This window comes from Anser brachyrhynchus (assembly GCF_964034855.1).
Source record: "Anser brachyrhynchus genome assembly, chromosome: 2".
NCBI classification, from domain to species: domain Eukaryota; kingdom Metazoa; phylum Chordata; class Aves; order Anseriformes; family Anatidae; genus Anser; species Anser brachyrhynchus.
In genome coordinates this window covers 63,004,382-63,023,420 of record NC_137695.1, presented here as the reverse complement: position 1 = coordinate 63,023,420, position 19,039 = coordinate 63,004,382, and the positions used below count along the sequence as shown (strand labels likewise).

General features: G+C 39.5%; 2 protein-coding genes across 5 annotated transcripts in view; one reads left to right on the top strand and one right to left on the bottom strand.

The window, feature by feature from the left end:
- Positions 1–10,102, bottom strand: part of AVL9 (AVL9 cell migration associated) — a 42,841-nt gene extending 32,739 nt beyond the window's left edge. Inside the window, exon 1 of one of the 4 annotated variants that reach the window (XM_080582978.1) lies at positions 9,844–10,102. In XM_080582978.1, coding sequence (XP_080439104.1) covers positions 9,844–9,927 — 84 coding nt within the window. In that variant the 5' untranslated portion in view covers positions 9,928–10,102. Of the gene's footprint in view, positions 1–6,620; positions 6,645–9,511; positions 9,803–9,843 lie in introns of those variants that run through there. The other 3 variants (XM_080582975.1, XM_080582976.1, XM_080582977.1) reach the window with 3 other exon arrangements.
- A 2,257-nt stretch (positions 10,103–12,359) lies between these two features.
- Positions 12,360–18,957, top strand: LSM5 (LSM5 homolog, U6 small nuclear RNA and mRNA degradation associated). The gene is made up of 5 exons (XM_080583012.1): positions 12,360–12,517; positions 13,491–13,586; positions 13,814–13,841; positions 14,507–14,579; positions 16,329–18,957. Exons 1-5 carry the CDS (start codon positions 12,472–12,474, stop codon positions 16,359–16,361), a joined length of 276 nt encoding a protein of 91 aa, XP_080439138.1. The 5' UTR covers positions 12,360–12,471; the 3' UTR covers positions 16,362–18,957.
- The last annotated feature ends 82 nt before the right edge of the window (positions 18,958–19,039 follow it).

Sequence of the window (19,039 nt, the reverse complement as noted above, 5' to 3'; positions counted from 1 at the left end):
CTGTGAAACAGATATGAGGTGCCACAGAGGTACAGAAAGACACAGTTTACCAATTTAGCATTCATTCATTTATTCCACAGAGAAGTCAAGATTCCTGGCAGAGTGCCATTTATGTAACTGCTAGGATGTCGTGACATGTACGGAGAACAGACAGATCAGAAGATGAAAGCTAATGATGATGACGATGGCAGGTGTTATATAAACGCCAAGAAGTATTTAGGAATCTTCTCAACTCACATCAGGGCAACAATGGAGAAAATACTCAGTATAGAGCCCTTGGATGAAATGCTTTATTTCCTGTGTGGGACTTCAAAGAAACAATTGCAAGAATATCAAAGCACAGATCTCTTTAAAGCTTGAAAAACTAAGCAAAGAAACAAACAAACAAAAAAAAAATCCACCATACCTGGGAATTTTTCTTGAACACCACAAAATACTAAATACACAGATTACATAGACATGCAAAGAGTGGAACCCACCATTAATGCTACATAAGAGATTAGAATCTGTGGTATTGTTTACAGAAGTGAAGCGTCAGATACCAATTACAGTGTACTTAGCAATGCATTGTGTACTTAAAATGATTAACATTCCGTGCAAATTTGAGTAGCCTTTCTAATAAAAGCTAAAAGCTTCTGTTAGAATTTCTACGTGTTGAACATAAACTCATCTATATATTTCCATTTAATGTTCAAAAGTTTATAGGCTAAATTTAATACTTGATTCTATTGCTATTAACACCAGTAAGAGATGGCATGCTCATAACACTCCGTTAAAGTGTTTAAATACTATTATTACAAGCAGGGAGCAGAAACAAAGGAGTTGTGTTCATGTTTACAGGTTATCGTCAATAGAGCTGGGAACAAAACCCTTTGAGTAGATTCCAGCCTAGATCCTTTTCCAGGTATTTTTCCGTTGTTCCTCTAAAAGGCTCTTATTTAATCACTAGAGAAGATTACCTATTGCATAATATCTGCCTACTGCACTCCCCCCCACCCCCAAACAAAAGACACAAGGACTTTAAAGACAGGGCATACACTGCACTTACACTGTTAAAGACAGCATCAAGCAAATCTATCAGGCACAGCACAGTAACTGCTGGGTTGGAAGAGATCAAAAAAGAAAAAAGAAGCAATTCTCCAATAAAGCAGAGTTTTGGAAGAAAGGCAGCAGACAAACTGAGACAGGTTAGAAGCGTTCCCTTCACTAAAGAACAGAAAGATGCATCCAGAAATGCTGTATGTGGAACCTACTTGAAAGACTGACTTCAGTGTTTCCCCCTTGGAAATGTGCTACAATAGAGAACGCAAAGACCTGAAAACACAGGCAGTGCTCCAAGCAGTTCATAGAAACAGTAGGCTTAACTCGCTCATTCCTTAGACAACTCCTAAGTTTGCAAACAAATTCAAGTATAACTTGCAAAAACTCTGATTGAAGACAATCTCCTTAGCTCTCAGCTGCTCTCCAGGTACAAATAAAAATAGGCCATGTGCACTGACTGATCAGGACACTGTATGTGCCGATTTCTGCAGATCTCAACAAGAATTATCTTCTGTAGCTAAAGTACTTGAAACTCTCAAATTACAGGATGAGAACATACATAATTCAAGAAGGTAAGACCTCTTAAAGTGCATTCTTCCTCTAAAATATCAAAACATATTCAGGACCTTTTCTAAAAATTTTGTATCAGTTGTTTCATCATTGATCTTAAAATTTATTTGTATGCTAGGAATAGAATACGCAATCAGTCAAGGCAGGAGGACTGATCTTCAAGCACAGTCGACAAAGAAACATACTTAGACATGCAAGTTGCACGATACTTAGGAAAAAGTAGACATCATGTTTACATGAAAAAGTTAAAATACTCAAAAACATTTTAAAGGTCCTTCAGACAAACTTTGGGATTCCAAGACAATATGCACTTCTGTATTTATGATAGTCCACTGCTAAGTCTGTGATACTAATTTTGAAATGCCATACAGAAAATAGCAGCTAATGTTGACCTACTTATTCTCCAGAACAAGGATACCAAGCAAACAAAAGTGACTGTAACATGCTGCTCAGTCAAAGACACACATGGTACTTTCCCTGCAATGTGCACACACACCCCCGAACACAGAAATTTCACTGTTTAAGTAAGTAAGAACAATTTGCCATACATTCAAGCACCTTGGAACATACCCCAGGCAACGTCCACTCACTGTACAAGGACAGAAGTGACCGGCAGACGGCTCAGGACACTGCGTGAAGAAAAGCCTGGCTTTGTCCCACTGCTTCATAAACAAGCGAGTGAGATTACAGGCTTGACCACTGGCACGGTCAGAGCCTGAGTTCACACAGATGTAACAGCCTCAAAGCCTCATAGCACAAATGGAAGGTCAGGTTTCTTATGCCAGATCAGGTAGTGGAGTAGCAAAGGGACCATGTAATCCTCAAGAACAAGTCAATGGGCTAACAGCAACTCCTGTGTAACCTTCTTGTAAGTTTTTCCAGCTTTGCTGAAATCATTTTTTTCCCCTCTCTTCAGAGAATCAGTTCTCACTTTAATTTTATTTCAAAAAATTATTTTTTTGGAGTAGTCATCATATTTTAAGCCTTCCCACACTGTCAGTCTTATCTTTCTGCCTTGCTATATGTAAATAAAACTCAGATACAGAGAGCTCAAATTGCCTGAGGATGTTAGCACACAGGATCTTCGGTAGAGAATCCTCATGATTCATTCAGTCTTACACAAAGTGATCATCTACCTCTACATCCATTTTTCAACACAATATGCTTCTACCAGTCAATCTCCGTTCAGATTAGATTTTTGCAAAAGACCTCTATCATATGACAAATACAAATTTCACACTATTTGTTGCTTTCAAAAATTAAAAGCCAAGTGTAAAGGTAAATCAAGTTCTTTATCTTTCATCTGTAATGAGAGGAACCATTATACGATTCTGAAAGAAGACCCTTCTTTATTTGCTCTGAAATCAATAGCCACTTACCACTTCAGCTCCTGAAAACTACCATGAAATTCAGTATCAGCAGCTCCAGAAAAGCAGCACAAACAGCCCTGAGATCCACATCTTACAACCCTACACGAACTAACCAAGAGCCAGTGATCTGGACCAGAAACCTGCTGCAGTAACTAATGCACCAACCAGCTACAGATAATCCGAAACAGCTTACACTGTTTCTGTGGCTGGCTCTTCTATAACCAGTTTATGCCCAAACGACCAATTTTAAGAATTTCTCTCACACAACTCATTTCCCCACATTTACCTCTGTTTACATTCAAATTTCACAGGTCATTAAAAGCAATTTTTTCATCAGAGAACTATGCAGAGCATTCCCAATTAAGTAAGGAATGTAATATCCTGAAAGTACTTCTCCCAGGTCTACATTAGCAGCAAACCCTCTATTGGAAGGTCTAAGAAGCATTACATTATTGTGGGGTGCAGCTATTACAGCTGAGACAGTATGAAGCCAACAACAAAATACTGTGGAACCACTTCTGTCTGTGTGGCTTTTTCTGTAAATCCTCTTGAGACATTCTAGCTTACTATGGCATAGAATAAACTATTGAGACAAGCAAACATATTTGCCTTTTTCTTTAACCTGAACTCTGTGTTCTTATAACTAGAAAGTGTATTATTCACACAAAGGAAGGATATGTTTTAGGCAGTGAGGAGCTGAGAGAAGGAAAAACGATGACCTGAGCAGACAAATTAGGAATTTAATCTAAAATCAGACACGTTATGCCTGTAAACTTTTTTTTTTTTCGCCTAGTTACTGATTTCACAATTTCTGGCACTGGATTTAATTATTCACTTGCATGAATGTTTTTAGCATTCCATTTCTTTTTACTGTATCTTTAAAGAATTTCATTTTCCCTGTTTTTTTTTAGATAAAATAGTAGAGCAACTAAACAAACTGATCTAATCAAGAACTAGCTACTATTCGGTTAGAGCCTTGTAAGGCATAAAAATCTAAGTAGAAAAGAAATAATTATGGTTAGCACTTTTTTGTGGGATCACAGTGAATCGATATCCAGAGTTTGTTTAAAACAAGCGAAATTTTCCTCCACAGGGCTCCATTAACTTGTATCCTGTACAAGAGAAGCTTATAGACACTGCTACCAAATTAAAATAGTATGTTTTCCATTAATGGACATGATAAGCAACTACATATGATGAAGGGCTATGCTTGCTATTCATTTCTATTTAGGCCACTCCTCTCCTTTGATACCAAACAGGTATCAAAAAAGCAACTTTTTTTTGACTATTTATTGTTTTAGTCATTTCACTTCAGATGAATGAAGATCATGATTGAATGAATACTACCCAAGATCTCTGCATATTTCAAGATTTCTGCTATTTTATTTAAGCACTTACAGAGGTTCCCGTAAAGTCAGCCTGTACGTTCAAAGGAAAGAAACTCATCACAATGCATGCTTCAAGCAAATTATCATTCCTTTCCTTAATGGGCTGGTTGAGAGCATGTCAAATACTATATGGATCTGCTTTCCAGCCAAGCTTCTCCTCCCCTTCCATAAGCACACTGCTATAACTCCATCGTCTCTTTGACAAAGAGAGAGATCAAACAGCATTTTTTTTGAGTATTTCATTGCTATCACAACATAATTCAATAGCTAATAGGAGCAAATAAGCAGGTTAGGGACCTGCTAGCATAAACAGACATAAGCATACAACTTCCCTGAAAGCTTACTCAATACTTTGCTAGAGAAAACTCCTTAAAATATATATATCTATATATACTTTCTACTTTGAAAAAGCAGCATGTTACTTTCACACAGCATAAAGCCATCTTCACAGTGAGCAGCATCTCTAAGTTTTTAACAACTACATGGGAAACTGTCTTCAGACCGAACAACATAAGCACAGCAAGTCTTAACTTTTTCCTTACATAATGCTACTTCACATGGAAAAAGGACCCACAGCCTAACAGAAAAGAGCACACAGGACAACCATCATCACACTCATGCTATGAATCAAAAGGCACACAGAAATGGACTGATCCTTTGAATTTCGCTTTTTGTAAACAAATGTATATGGATTTTTTTCAAGTCTGTGCAAGAAAAAGTATGTCCCTATATACTTCCAAAGTGCACATAAAATGATTTGCTGTATAGCTTAATCTTTTCTTATACTTAGCTTTAAATTGAACAACAGGTACAGTTGTACACTTCAGACGATCAAAGTCTAACCAGAACAGGACTTGTCTAAGAATGCATCAGAATCTAATTACTTCCATTATTACAGGCAATTGCATGCAGAGAATCTAAAATGCCAGAGTTAAAATACTCATTTTTAAGCTATACACCTAGATGCACACCAGCTTTACACCACATTTGTATTTCTATCCCCCTCATTCCCAAAGACATTGTCAGAGGGGGAGTCAGCTGATGAAAACAACTGTGATCAAGAAACCTGTCAAAACACCTAACTCTACATGCATTTATTGGTAAAACTGTTGAGAGAACACAAATGGAAACATAAAACTGAAAGGAGCCTTCTCAGAAAAAAAAAAAAAAAGTTGAGTTGCTGTTATTACAGGCAGGAGAGCTGTATGATCTCTGTTTTAAACTCATGAAGTACAGTCTGAATTACTCTCATTTGAAAGTTGCTTTCTAACTTTGCTTTTTACCATTAGTAGTTTCTCATATCCAATCTATAATGCGTCCACAGACAGTTCTCATCCATTTGTTCTTGTGCCAACGCTGTCTTTCAGATCAAGCAGTTATTTTTTCCTCCTTATTTTTCCACTTTCTGACATGGTCTTGGAATATGGCAGTGTGTAATGCGGTGGTTCAATGAATACCTCAAACATCATTAGCAAACATGACAACTAAAAAAAGAAGTCTCAGACCGCTACTTTCAAGAGACACTTTTTTCACCCCTACCTTAGTCTTCTCTTGTGCCAGCATAGCTGCCTTCTGCAGATGCAAACTCTAAACAGATCAGTGAACCAAACAGAACATATATGAGCTACCAAAATGAAGTTTACTTTTTTGTCACCTCAGTTCCCCGTTTCAGTTCACCACAGAACTGCCTCTCCTTTGCAGCTGGGAGAGGTGGAAAGGGGAGAACATGCTGGTAGGTGAGAGACAGCTGAAACCGTTCATCACACTACAGCCTCAAAAACTGTTTCCATCAGCCTACCCTGCCAGGCTCCTCTAAATCACCCTTCTCTAAAACAGACTGCCCAAGGACTATCACATCCATTCCTGGAAGTGACAGAATCAGAATTCATTCTTCTGAAAGACGCATCAGAATGCATTTATTGATGTATAATAATTAATACATTACAGAACTACATCGTTGTAACCGTTCTTCCAAATCATCTCACTTTTGTGGCTTATCCTTGATCATATGCAGTTTTCTTTCCTCTTCTTGAAGTCTCCTAATGTTAATTCCCAAGCATACATAGTTATTATTCATTCCTTCTGCATGCTTTCGTATCACCCCATTTCTATCATGCCAGCACTCAACATCATCCAGTTCTTGCACAATTTCTCAAGTTTGGTCATCACTGTTAGATTTTACTGTGTACATGCTGCCACGGCCACTCATGACGCTCCAAAGTCGGTCTTGAGAAACACCACTTGCAAGCACCTTTCACATCAGCAGTTCCTCTTCTGACACAAATCTGTTGCTGCTTCCTCTTCTTCATACTGATCCTTACACAAGTTCTAGCTCTTGTACTAATTCTCCAGCATCTCCACCTTAAAAAAATGATTTATTTTGTGTGATACGTTATCAAATTCCAGGGAGACTAAATCTTCTATATTTCTTTTACAGAGAAAAGTAATTCATTCAACCACTAATTCTTATAAAAGATGCGGGTCAGCTAGCCACGATCTATCTTTAGTGAATCCACATAGGGCTCATTCCACTTATTTTCATACTGTTAATTAAATTCTTTCCTCTGCAAATTCTCTAGAGCCTTGCATACTACTGATGAAGCTCATCAGGGTATAGCTGCGCAGCTCCCTGCCTCCCCTTCTTTTAGGACACGCTTTCTGTATTTCAGTAACAAATCTGCTAAGTCAGAGGTAGCATATCTTTAAGTCTTGCTCTTAGGGCTCCAGTTCCTTGGATCAGTTCTTCCTAAGTTCTGAAACAAGTGATCCAATTCCTTCAATCAACCCAACAGAACTTAGCCTTTGCTTCCTCATCCCATCTTTACTTTCATACTTGATATCATTACTACTACTGGAAATGGAGACAAAGGATTTGTTTGAAGATACTCTGCATGATTCAAAAAAATAAATCTCCCTTTCTGCATACTGACCTCCCTCACCCACTTCTTTTTATGTTTAGGTGACTGAGGACTGCTGCAGTTGGATTTCCTTCACAAAGTTTGGCTGTTTATGGTCCTAACAATTTTCTTTACATTGCTGCGGTTCTTACCCCTGTGCCAGCTTCCCCTTCCCCAGCTATCTTCCTCTGCAAATTCTCCAATTAATTTCTTGAAATAGTTTTCAAAAATGACTTTGGCTCAAAGATCTTCCCATCCATTTTTTGACAACACCTGAAAACTTAGCTCTAAAAGCTTTTTACTGGCATCATGGTAAAATTCAGTGTTATCAATTTATGGGTTTGCTGTTGCACCAACGCCGCATAATATTACAAGAAAAGAAATACAGACTCCAGAAGAAAAACAGAAGCAACAAAAGCCACATGTACTTTTGTCTCCAACCTATGTTGTTTTGGTTTTTTTCTTAACCAGCCAACAAGACGTGGGCATAAACATGCTTCCTCCTACAGACCCCCAACTAATGTTCAACTCTTAACAGTCTATGACAAGGAAGTGACTTGATAAATATTGTAAACCTTGCAGCTAAAACAATCTAATTATATCTAGAAACTGATCCTGCAAACATCCACATGCAAACAACCTCTGGGTGCCCTGAGAAGAAAGGATGCATTACAAAACCATGCAGACTCTCAAAAAAACAGATTTATTGCACTTAAGCTTCAGGCTCTGTGGTATGATCATTTGTTTTACATGTTACTATCCTGAGCTTGTTTAATTTACTGAAGCATTAACGAACACTAATTTAACCCTTTGGTACCTTGTACAAAATGACTTCACGTTAAAACAAATTCTCAGACAACAACCAGCACGTAGAATAATGTGCAATAATTTTTGCAAGTTTTGTAAAGACAGAATGCTCCAAGAAAAAGACTGGTCTGCCCTCTCTCACTTTCAAAAGAGCTTCGAGGAATGCTGAAACATGTTGCTGTAGCAGTGCTATCTTAACCAGATCATTTGGTTCTCCAACAACTGAAATGTATCAAACCATTTCAAAAAACACCCTTCAAGAAACCCACAAGAAAAATCCTAGTGGGGAGCCATACCCACCGAAACACTGAAATACAATCTTTAAGGCTTAGCTAATGAGAAAAAAGAAAGGGGATGGAAATAGAAGGGGAAATAATACATTTATATATGTTAAATAGATTCAGATTAACATTTACTAATGTAAGTCAGAAGCTCAAGATACAAAATTCATTTTCGGTCACTCCAACAATGCTGGCTGCCACTTCATATGCTATCTGCTTAGGAGAAAGGCTGCTAGGCTCGCCAACTCTCAGCAAGTCAAGTCCACCATCCTCTCTATCTGCTGTGCTAATAACAAAGCAGCTATGTTTGGAGACTTAGCTGGTAACAAACCTGATTTCAAGGGTTATTTGTCACTTAAGAAATTGAAAGTCTAAGTGTTCAAAGTTACCTTGGAACTTAACCACATTTAAAAAACAAACCAGCAGCCACATGACGAGAACAGTTATTCATCATCTTAAAGTTATGTAAATTTCTTAACATACCACTACTTTCCTAAGCAGAGTGCAGGATTTATTCAGGCTTCCAGAGCCATAAAACGCTGGCTGTCCCGTCATAAAATACGTAATGACTCTAGAAGTTTAAACACCAGATTTCTTAATATAACATTTAAAAAGTGTTTGAATACCTGTTATTTAGTTTGAAATACAATTCTATATACATGAACCCCACCCCCCAAAAAAAAACACCTTCCTGCTAAGATTTTTTGTTTCAGAAAACAAATAATGAAAAAAAAAATAATCAAGAGCATAAAATAAACATGAAATATAGAGCATTCTTCTACCTGACTTAAAATTTTTCTACCTAACTTTTCAGATGAAGCAGTCAAATATTTAAGAAAAATGGTGAAGAGACAAAAAGCTTATTTAAATCAAGTAGGGATCTGTAACCCGGGCACGTCAGGTTTATACAGAAGTTTGTTTATATAGAATTTTTTTCCTCTAACAGCTCAAAATGGTATCACAAGCCTGGACTGCCAGGAAGAGAAGGTAGGGAACTTTTTTTTTTCCTTTTAGATGCCTGACAATGCATTAAACAGGTATATTTTCCAGTAGATATCAAAATTCGAACCCCCCTCCGAGCCTTTACATGAAATCAGTGAAACTATTTAGAATTAAAAATAATAAAAATAATTTAAAAAGCAGGTGGAAGCCCCTACCTGCAGGCCAAGTGGCCGGGTGGCCCTACAACGCCCTGCCCTCCGGGGGCCGCCCCGCGCCCGGCCCCGTTCCTCTGGGCCTCCTGGGGCGGCGGTGGGGATTTCGGGGCGGTGTGGGGCGTGTATGGGGGGGTGTGGGGTGTGTGTGGGGCGAGCTGTAGGACTTCCCCTTGCCGGCCCTCACCCTGCCCCACGCCTGGCTCGGGCATTAAGCAGAGTCACGCAGCCAGCTCACCCAGCGCTAACGGCCCCGAGGCTGAAGAACGACCCCAAAACCCGACCCCAAAAGGCTGAAGGCAGCGGCGAAGCGGGCGGCACCCGCGCCCCCTCACCTGACAGCCCTTCTTGTGGTGGAAGCCCACCACCACGATGTGTAGCACCGGGCCCCGCGGTGGCGGGGCGCCGCGCTTCTCCATGGAGCTCCGGCGATGGCTGCCCCGGAGGCTGCCGCCCGGCCGGGCTCTCCGCTCCGCCTCCCGGCTCCCTGGGGCCGGCAGGGACGGGGACCCGGCCCTTGCCGCCTTCGCTTCCGTAGCGCCCGGCCGGGGAAGGCGGAGCGGCGCCGCCCTCGGCCCCCCGCGCCATGGCCGCCCCCGGGCGGCGGGAGGGAGCGGGCGCCGCCCTGCATCAGGAGGCGGCCCTACAGAGCCCACCGGCTTCCTCGAAGGCGCTAAGGAGAAAATGCTTCATTTCATTAAAATTTCACTTTATTAAAATTTTATTTCAGTGTATTAAAAGTTAAGAAAATCTCTCGCAGAGCCCAGCCTTTCTCTGGCTCCCGATACTTCTCTCTGGCTCGTCTCTCCTCTCAGTCGCCTCTCTGAGGAGCCCCCAAGTCGCCTGCCGGTGAGGTCCCAGCAGCGACCAGCTCCTCTCTGTATTGTTATTTTTTTTTTCTCAAAGACCCCTTGAAAGTGCAGAGCGCGGTATATCCTTGGCCTCCGTCGTTTCGAGTTGAACCCGTGCAGATTAAGGGCAGGGCGAAATGGTGGCTGAGCAGGTTTTAATCCGCCTAGGTCAGCTCAGTTGCTGAAGGTTGGAAATGAGCAAAAGGGACGTTTCTGCTATCAGAACTGTCCTGCTGCTAAACATTTATTGCTAGATCCCGAGGGAGATAGTTCAAAGACTTGTCCAGGAGCACACGCAAATGCAGTGTGAGAGAAAAATGAGAAATTTATTTCACTGCACCCAGGCCGTACTCCCTCATTAACCTTTCTTATGATTCAGCTCTGTTTATTCAAACCGACGGCGTTCGCTAGAGATCGTGCCCTTAGTAATTAAGATTCTCTGTGGAAATCAGAGGAAGATATCCTTTTTGAAGGAACTATAAAAGAATAGTGCTCAAATAATATCTCATCACTAACACAATACCCAGAGGCTCAAATTATAACAATAAAGTGTGTAATTATGTATTGTTCCTCAGCTTCAATAGCAGTTCCATTATATAAAATATATACTTTAGGGAACAAAGGATAAGCTACAAGGAACAATTCAGCATTGGCAAGCAAATGATTTCTTACTGGGTTTTATTCTGTAACTTATTTTCATGATGTTTAGTATACTTAAAAAAAAAAAAAAAAAGTATTAAATACTAGCCGTTATCTCCTGCAGCAATGAGATATACCAAAAAAGATGCATGGGGGTACTTATAGCTCCTACTTGGTTCATTGAAGAAAGGGCAGTCTGGCATCACTCTCACAGCTATGGATTTTGCATTCTAGAGGCATCTCAATGATACTGCTGAGTAATCATGGCTTATTGCTTCTCTGAATATATTATTAGATTTTTTTTTTCCACTGCTTGAAATTTTCTTTCTCACCAAGGCCATAAAAATGTTAAATGTTGGACTGAAAACATCAGCTTGTTTCAGGAAAACTGATGTCTTTTTCACAGCTCACAGTGTGTATTTATGAAAAAAAAAAATAGGAAGAGAGAACTGCAGTGAAACAAAAGCTCTTAGAAATGCATTTCTAACAAACATCAATAGAAACTCAACCATATATATAGTTCTTTTCACTTGGTAATATTTACTTTACAACCGCCAGCTATTATAACATTAGCACAATAATCAGAATTTGATTGAAATCTGAATTTCTGAATTTCACAACAGTAACGAGGAGTCGTCAGCTTTTTGAGGTGGATAAAGTTTACACAGGCAGTGGGTTTTATGTCTAGAAGTAGCATCAGGCCTGGGCAGTGCCTGTGGCAGCTGGGAGATCCACTGTTACTTGTTAGGTATAGCCCAGCTTCCTGAAGGAAGAAATTGTGAATTTGTGGAGACGAGCTTGCGACTAAAAAAATAAATATTTTCAAATTTCTGTGTGAGAAAAGCATAAATGAATCATTGATTTGGGATTGAGGCTTGTAACTAATTTCTTGCTGATTGCAATCTCACTTCCTGTTTGGAGGCTTTTTTTTTTTTTTAATGTTAGGAAAAAGGAATTGTACATGGCAGTGATTATGGCACTGGGTGGGATTAGGATTTCCTGCTTGGAAACTTCTGTAAAATAAACAGAGAGAAATGACAAGGAAAGTAACAACTGGACAGAGATACGATGACTGTCTCAAAATTTAAGAATCTAGGTAGCATTTACAAAGGTAGAAGCCTTATGAATGTAAAAATAGGGGGAAATACCCATTAATTATGATTCTGTGATTAAACAAGAGAATGAAAATCGAAGCGATCTTTTTCACTTTGTGAAACGTGTGAGGAAAAAAATCACCTCAACGTGAAGCGCCATCCGCCTCCCTTACGGTGAACGAAGGCACAGAAGCGCGTTACCACCGGGCTAATTAGGACAAACACCAATTAGAACAACAACGAGTTTTGGGGCCGCGAACGATGGCTCTGCGGGCAGCTGCTCACGTCTGCTGGCCGGCTCCAAGAGGGCGGCCTCCCCGAGAGGGCCCTGCACTTCCGCGCGGGAGGCCGGCAGCGATTGGCCAGGCCTGGCGGCAAGATGGCGGCCAACGCCACCAGCAACCCGTCGCAGCTCCTGCCACTCGGTGAGCGCGGCCGCCGCCATGTCGCTGCCGCGGTGCTGCCCTCGGGCTGCCGCTCCGTGCCGGCTGCCAGCCGGCGGGTAGTGGCGGGGGCGGCTCTCCTGCCCTCGACGGGGAGGCGGGGGCTGCTCGCGGGCTGCCGGGCGGGAGGTTTGAATGGGGCGGGAGCGGTTGGCGGGAGGGCGCCTCGAGGGCTGCGATCGGCTTCGGGCCCCTCACTACAGAAGGACATGGAGGCCTTGGAGCATGTCCAGAGAAGAGCTACGAGGCTGGTGAAGGGCCTGGAGCACAAGTCCTGTGAGGAGCAGCTGAGGGAACTGGGGTTGTTTAGTCTGGAGAAGAGGAGGCTCGGGGGAGATCTGATTGCTCTCTACAGCTACCTGAAAGGAAGGTGTGGGGAGCTGGGGGTCAGCCTCTTCTCACAGGTAACTAGTGATGGGACTAGAGGGAACGGCCTCAAGCTGTGCCAGGGGAAGTGCAGTTTAGAAATGAGGAGACATTTCTTCTCAGAAAGAGCAGCCAGGCATTGGAACGGGTTGGCCAGGTAGGTGGTGGAGTCACCGTCTCTGGGGGTGTTCAAGGAAAGGTTGGACGTGGTGCTGAGGGACATGGTTTAGTGGGTGACATTGGTGGTAGGGGTATGGTTGGACCAGGTGAGCTTGGAGGTCTTTTCCAACCTTAATGATTCAATGATTCTAGGAACTAGTTAAATATACACTAGTAACAATAATGCGTCTTCACTAATGTGAATGTATATGCGCTATTCCAGTATATCAACTTAAAAATTTATTTATGCAATAATAGTAACATGTGCAAGGAAATAGCTTTTTTTTTTCATTTTATATGTATTTTTGTGTATGTGAATATTTTTTATTAGTGTCCCTGCGAATTACCTTTCAGCCATCATGATGGTAGGATTTTTGTCTTAAAAGTGCGCTTAAAATAACTTCTTGCACCTCTCTTTTTTAATTTGCAGAACTTGTGGATAAATGTATAGGCTCTCGCATTCATATCGTGATGAAGAGTGATAAAGAAATTGTTGGAACGCTTCTAGGATTTGATGATTTTGTCAGTATCCTTTGCATATGTTTAAAACCATCAGCTTTATGCTTAAGCTCAATTCATTTATTGTCTTTGGGAGTATTGAGTTTGTTGGGTAGAACCCTTCTGTATGGATTAAGTGTATTCTGATTTTTTTATTTTCTGGATTCAAATTTATAGTGTAGTGTAAAATGAAAATAACTAAGTATGTTGACTTAAAAAATTTGTGCTTTATTTTCCTTGAAACTGGACTTTCAGATATGGTGTTAGAAGATGTTACAGAATTGTAAGTGTTATTTTTGCATCTTGTTGCTATTAAAACTTCGGTTTCCTGAGGAAAAAATATGGTATAAGATCTGTGAACTGAGTGTTCATACTTCATGAAGATTTGTAAACTGAGTAGTTTATATCTCAGAGTTGAACTGTAGAGGGTGATCTTTTCAGTACAACTATGTCATAGAGCAGTTTTTGCATGATTTATCTCAGTGAACGCTTCTAATCAAGTTCCTAATTTGTAGTATTAATTTAGCATAGGTTCTGTGTTGATGTCTCTAGCAGTTTATTTGCTTGTTTGTTTTTGCATTTCCTTAATGTCTAAAGATTTTAAAAGTTAGCAGACATAAGGATTAAGTATTTTTTTAGTTTGTCATGCAGTGTTGCTATCTGAAACCTATTTTGAGTATCAGTGGTATTGAAGAAATTGCCAAGGTTTAGAGGGTAGAACTGTATGTTTTTGTGCTGAGCAGAGAAGTTCAACAGATCTGTTTAGTTGTCTGGTAGCTTTCTCTATCTCAGTGGTCAATGTATCAAGATAACACTGAAGAGCAAATAACTTATTTGTTACGTCCAGCAAATGTCATCTTAATACATAGATTTGTGTCGTTACTCTAATCAAAACTGTAGTCACTCTTAACAATGTTCTCTTGTTTACTTTTTCTGATGTTATTTCAGTGAGATTACACCTGAGGGTAGAAGAATCACAAAACTAGACCAGATTTTGCTAAATGGAAATAACATAACAATGGTAAGTTGTCATTGTAAAAAGGCTGCATGCGTCTCTTTTCTGTTCCTGTTCATCAATGGTTGAAATCAACTACTTGAGCTACTTAAGGTAGCTTCCAGAGCATTTGTGTATATGAATGATGATGGAGAAGTGATCATGTTGTTGTACTTTGTACATTTTACAGTTCAAAATGCATAGAAAGAGGAGCATGACCATAATTTTATTTTGGTCAATTCTTTTCTGGTCTCTTGTTGTGGGATCACTTTAGCTTTGGAACAAGCTGTTTACCACAGTGACTTCTAAATCATGAGTGTTTACCTCCATAAGTATGTAGCGTGGGATACATCAACATCTCATCCATTATTTTATGTGTAAGGTAACATGTTTGCAGCAGTTCAGATACTTAAAAGCTTGCTAACTCAGTTGGCCATTGTGATACCATGTGATGCGCAGAGAGCTGTACCTTAATACGCTCTGGAAAAAAAATAATCTGGAGGGTTGTTGGACTATACCAAATCAGAAGTGCTGTTTTTCGTTCATCACTTGCTGGTATGTGTAAATCAGTACTAAAATAGGAATACTGTGATTATGCATCACTAACTGAATTCTGCAGCTTCATAGATACTTTACGACAGAAGCAAACTCAGTGTTGTTTTTGCTTACATGCATTGATAACTATCAAATCTGGACTTCTTACATGAGGGCATTCCTAATTTTGAGGGCAGAGAAGAGGAAGACTGACTTGAGTCTGTTTGCTCTGTGTGAGTGGGGAATAATATCCATGTTGTTGTCTTACCTGCCTCACTCCTTCTTACTGTGTCTGAGCAGATGCTATCTTAATTTCAAAGTAAAAAAAGACTTAAAAATTGTTATTGTTCTGCATCCTTAAAGTGCTGTGCATATTCTGACTTCTTGTATGGGGTGGAATAATTACCAACCAGTTGATCTGGTGTTATATTGCCCTTGAAGCAGAAGCTTGTGATTCTTAGTGTGCACGTATTCAGCAAGATCCAAACATATTTCTGTGTTAGGGGTCTTGTGCCTCTTTTGAGGGCAAATCTTCCCTCAAGAAAACGGTACTTTAAGCTTCTTACTTCTGTCCCCAAAGCACCAAAGGTCTTTGTATTTTAGAAGGGCTCAGCTAGTTATTAAGAAAATACAAGTAAAATGAGTGTTAGACTTTTTTTCCCTTTACCATACCCTTTATTCATATTTTTCCTTATGAATTTCCTCTTCTATTGAGTTCTTTACTTTATTCATGGGAAATTGCTATGCTGACTTATTTCACGCTGTCTGTAGAAGGGTTCAAGCTCTTTACAAGTTTTTCAAGCTTTGATTAGCAATAAAAGCTGGGAAGAGGAAAACCAACTTCCCAGTATAGCAGAAGTCTGGAGGAGAATTGGCAATCAGAGAAATACTTCTTGAAAGGAAGCATGTTCTTTGTTATTTTAAAAATGAACTGTAGCATTTCAAGACAATCATCTTCTTCAACTGAACTAAATTAAAAAACATACCATACATTATCTAGGAACTCCTTTCGTGTTTAGTGTTAAACATACCTTGTATTTTTGACTTTTTTTGACATGTCCCTATTTGGCAGTAACTGGCTTCCTCTTTTGAGAGGGGAAGATAATAATGAATCTATAAACCACTTTTGTGGTCTACCATGAAGACTCCATTTGCTAAAGTCTTTTAAAGGAAGAACTGTCACATATGGATTTGTAGAACTTGGATCCATGGCACTAACACAAAATTCTTGTTCTTTTATAGCTGGTTCCTGGAGGAGAAGGACCTGAAGTATAAATTTAATACAGTTGTCATCTATGAAGACATGTTATGTATAATCTAAATAGAGCTTTTTGGGGGTATGGGTGATTTATTTTTTTTTATTTGTATCACTTGACATTTGATAAAAGACAAATATTTCCTCTTCAGGAAAGGTGCGTTGCTAATGCTGACTTCGTAAGTTGAAATCATGACTTTCTTGTAAAGACGTACTAACTTGTTCTGAATAAAAGGCTTTTTTTTGTTAAGTATTGTATTTTGTTACCAAAGTGCATGACTTTGAGAATTATTTTTCAAAATTGTGTCAGTTGCTGTCAGCCTGTAGTTTTTCTGTATCTGTTCCATTCATTTGTGGCACAAGCCTATGTAAAACACGGGTGTTGCTCTTCATTGGAGTACAGGCCAAAAAATCTCGTTTCAACCCTGCTTCAGGTTGTGTCACCAGAAACCATGTGGCAGAATGCTGTAGAACTCTGGGAACTTTTGCGAAGTGGATGCATCTATTTGATACTCAGCAGACTTTGGTTTTGCTGTCTTTGAGGTTCAGCAGTCTTGGCCTTCCTTGGCTTGGTAGATGTTCTTCCTTAAAGGCACTGTAGTGGCCTTTGGCAAATAAGAACAGACAGGCCAGATTTAATGTTCAGGAAAAAAAGACTGCTAAAACTTTTTTATTCGTGGCAGCGGAGACTTCATCTTCACCACTAAGTGGTGCTGTGTATGCTTAATTAAACTAGGAGCTGTCTATGCCTGCTTGCGTAGTTCAGAGTAGTCATTTTAAACAGTCTTGGTTGATTCTGTTCACCTGTGATCTAAACATTGACAGATAGTGGGGGTAACTACAACTTCATGAGAATTTCTATAAAGTAAGGCAATGATGTATTTGTTTTATCACTAGGGTGGAGAACCTGATTCTAAATAATGTTCAGTGCAGCTTATACTTTCATAATACACTATTCAACTGATTCCTATGTTTAAATCTCTTTGGAGGAGAACTGCTGGTGCCTGCTGTTGAAATAGTAGGGTATAACATATGTAGAGTATGAACCTCCCAGAGGCAGGAAGTGCATTGCTTTCCCATCACAAGAAGTGGAAAGAAGAGTTGAAGGAAGGGATTCAGGAGCAGGAGGCGGCAAAATCCTTTTCCCTTGCTTTATATGACAGTAAAACTGCCTTCTGAAAGCTGAATCTTAGCTTGAAATACATTGATAACTTTTTGCATTAGCCTTTTAAAGGGGAAAGAGGCTCTCCCTTTGCCCAGGGAACATGCTACATTCAGACCAACTTGCTCTGAACACATGATCTGCTGTTGTCACCAGTGAATCTAGACACTGCAATCTATACCAGTGACTCCCTGGTTTTTCGTTTCTGTTCCCACTAATTCCTCCAGCCTTTTTAAAATATATAAATAAAACATCTTTTAAAAAACAAAAACCCTTTCATTTGATTGGGATATCATCTGTTAGTTTTGTTATTTCCTAGAGATAAATTGAGTCTTTTCATTGGTGCACTTAAAAGATTTCTACGAGGTGCAGTACTTTTTGAAGTAAGTTTCTCTACATATTTCACTGTATGCACTTCAGTCACTATTTTGCAAACATTCTTGAATTGAAGAGTGTTTTCATGCTTGAGAGAGAAAAAGCAACTTTTCAAAGGGAAAGGTAAACTATTCTGTTTCTTCTGGGGGTTTTATTCAGACAGCACAAGTATTTTATGCTCTCAGGGTTTTATCTTTGGAATAATTTTCTGTTGCTTCAATTCCTCCCATGGTTGTTCGTTCATTCCCTTCAGAGGAAGTGAGAAGACTTGTCACAATGAAGATGTCTACCTAGGAGATTTTTGATGTCTGCAGACATCACTCTAAAGACAGTTTCTTTACTGTCCGCATGCTCTTAATGATTTACAATATGAAAAGAAAGATTTGTAATGTCAAGCAGAAAATTCAGAGTATTTCAGACTAATCTGCTTTGCTTTGCATTCAATATTCCCGTAGCCTGTTGTTTTGAAAGAGCAAGTAAGATTTTTCAGTTTGAATAAATGAGTGTTTTTCTTAACTTGTCTAGAAACCTAGTTTTTAATGTGTTGATACTCCATCGTCCTGTAGAAGTTTTGGACACTGGCATTCTCCAGAATGCCAGTTAGGTTGGAACTGCAAGTAGGTTGTTAAAAAATTGTATCTTAGGCTTTAAGAATATGTAAAACTTAATGATGCTTAAAGATTAAATTAAGGGAAGGTCATTTGGTTAAAATAACTTTTTGCTTACAACAAGCATAGCTATGGTTCCTTTCAGCACTTTTTTTCCCATCTTTAAGACAGCACTGATTGCAGCTACCTTCAGTTTTGCTACATGGCTGTCTTAGTATGGGCATGGTTTCTGCCTTCTATTTCAGTTTAGTTGCAGACATAGTTAAAATAGCTATAGGGAGTTGGGAAGTGTGTATATGTGTATGTATGAACATAAATTAGTCCTAAAGTGCTGTACCCACATCTTTAGTTTTTGCTGACCTATATTTCAGCGATACCAAGATCTTAAACTGACCTGAATATTGCTGTTGCAAATGTTCCATGTTTCTCTGTCCTGATTAAACAATAAACATAAAAAGAAACTAAAAGAAATTAAAGCCCTAAATGTTTAGTGTTTTCACTATGGCTATTCGGGGTTTCCCCATTTATTTATTTAAAAGATGCATTGTTCTTT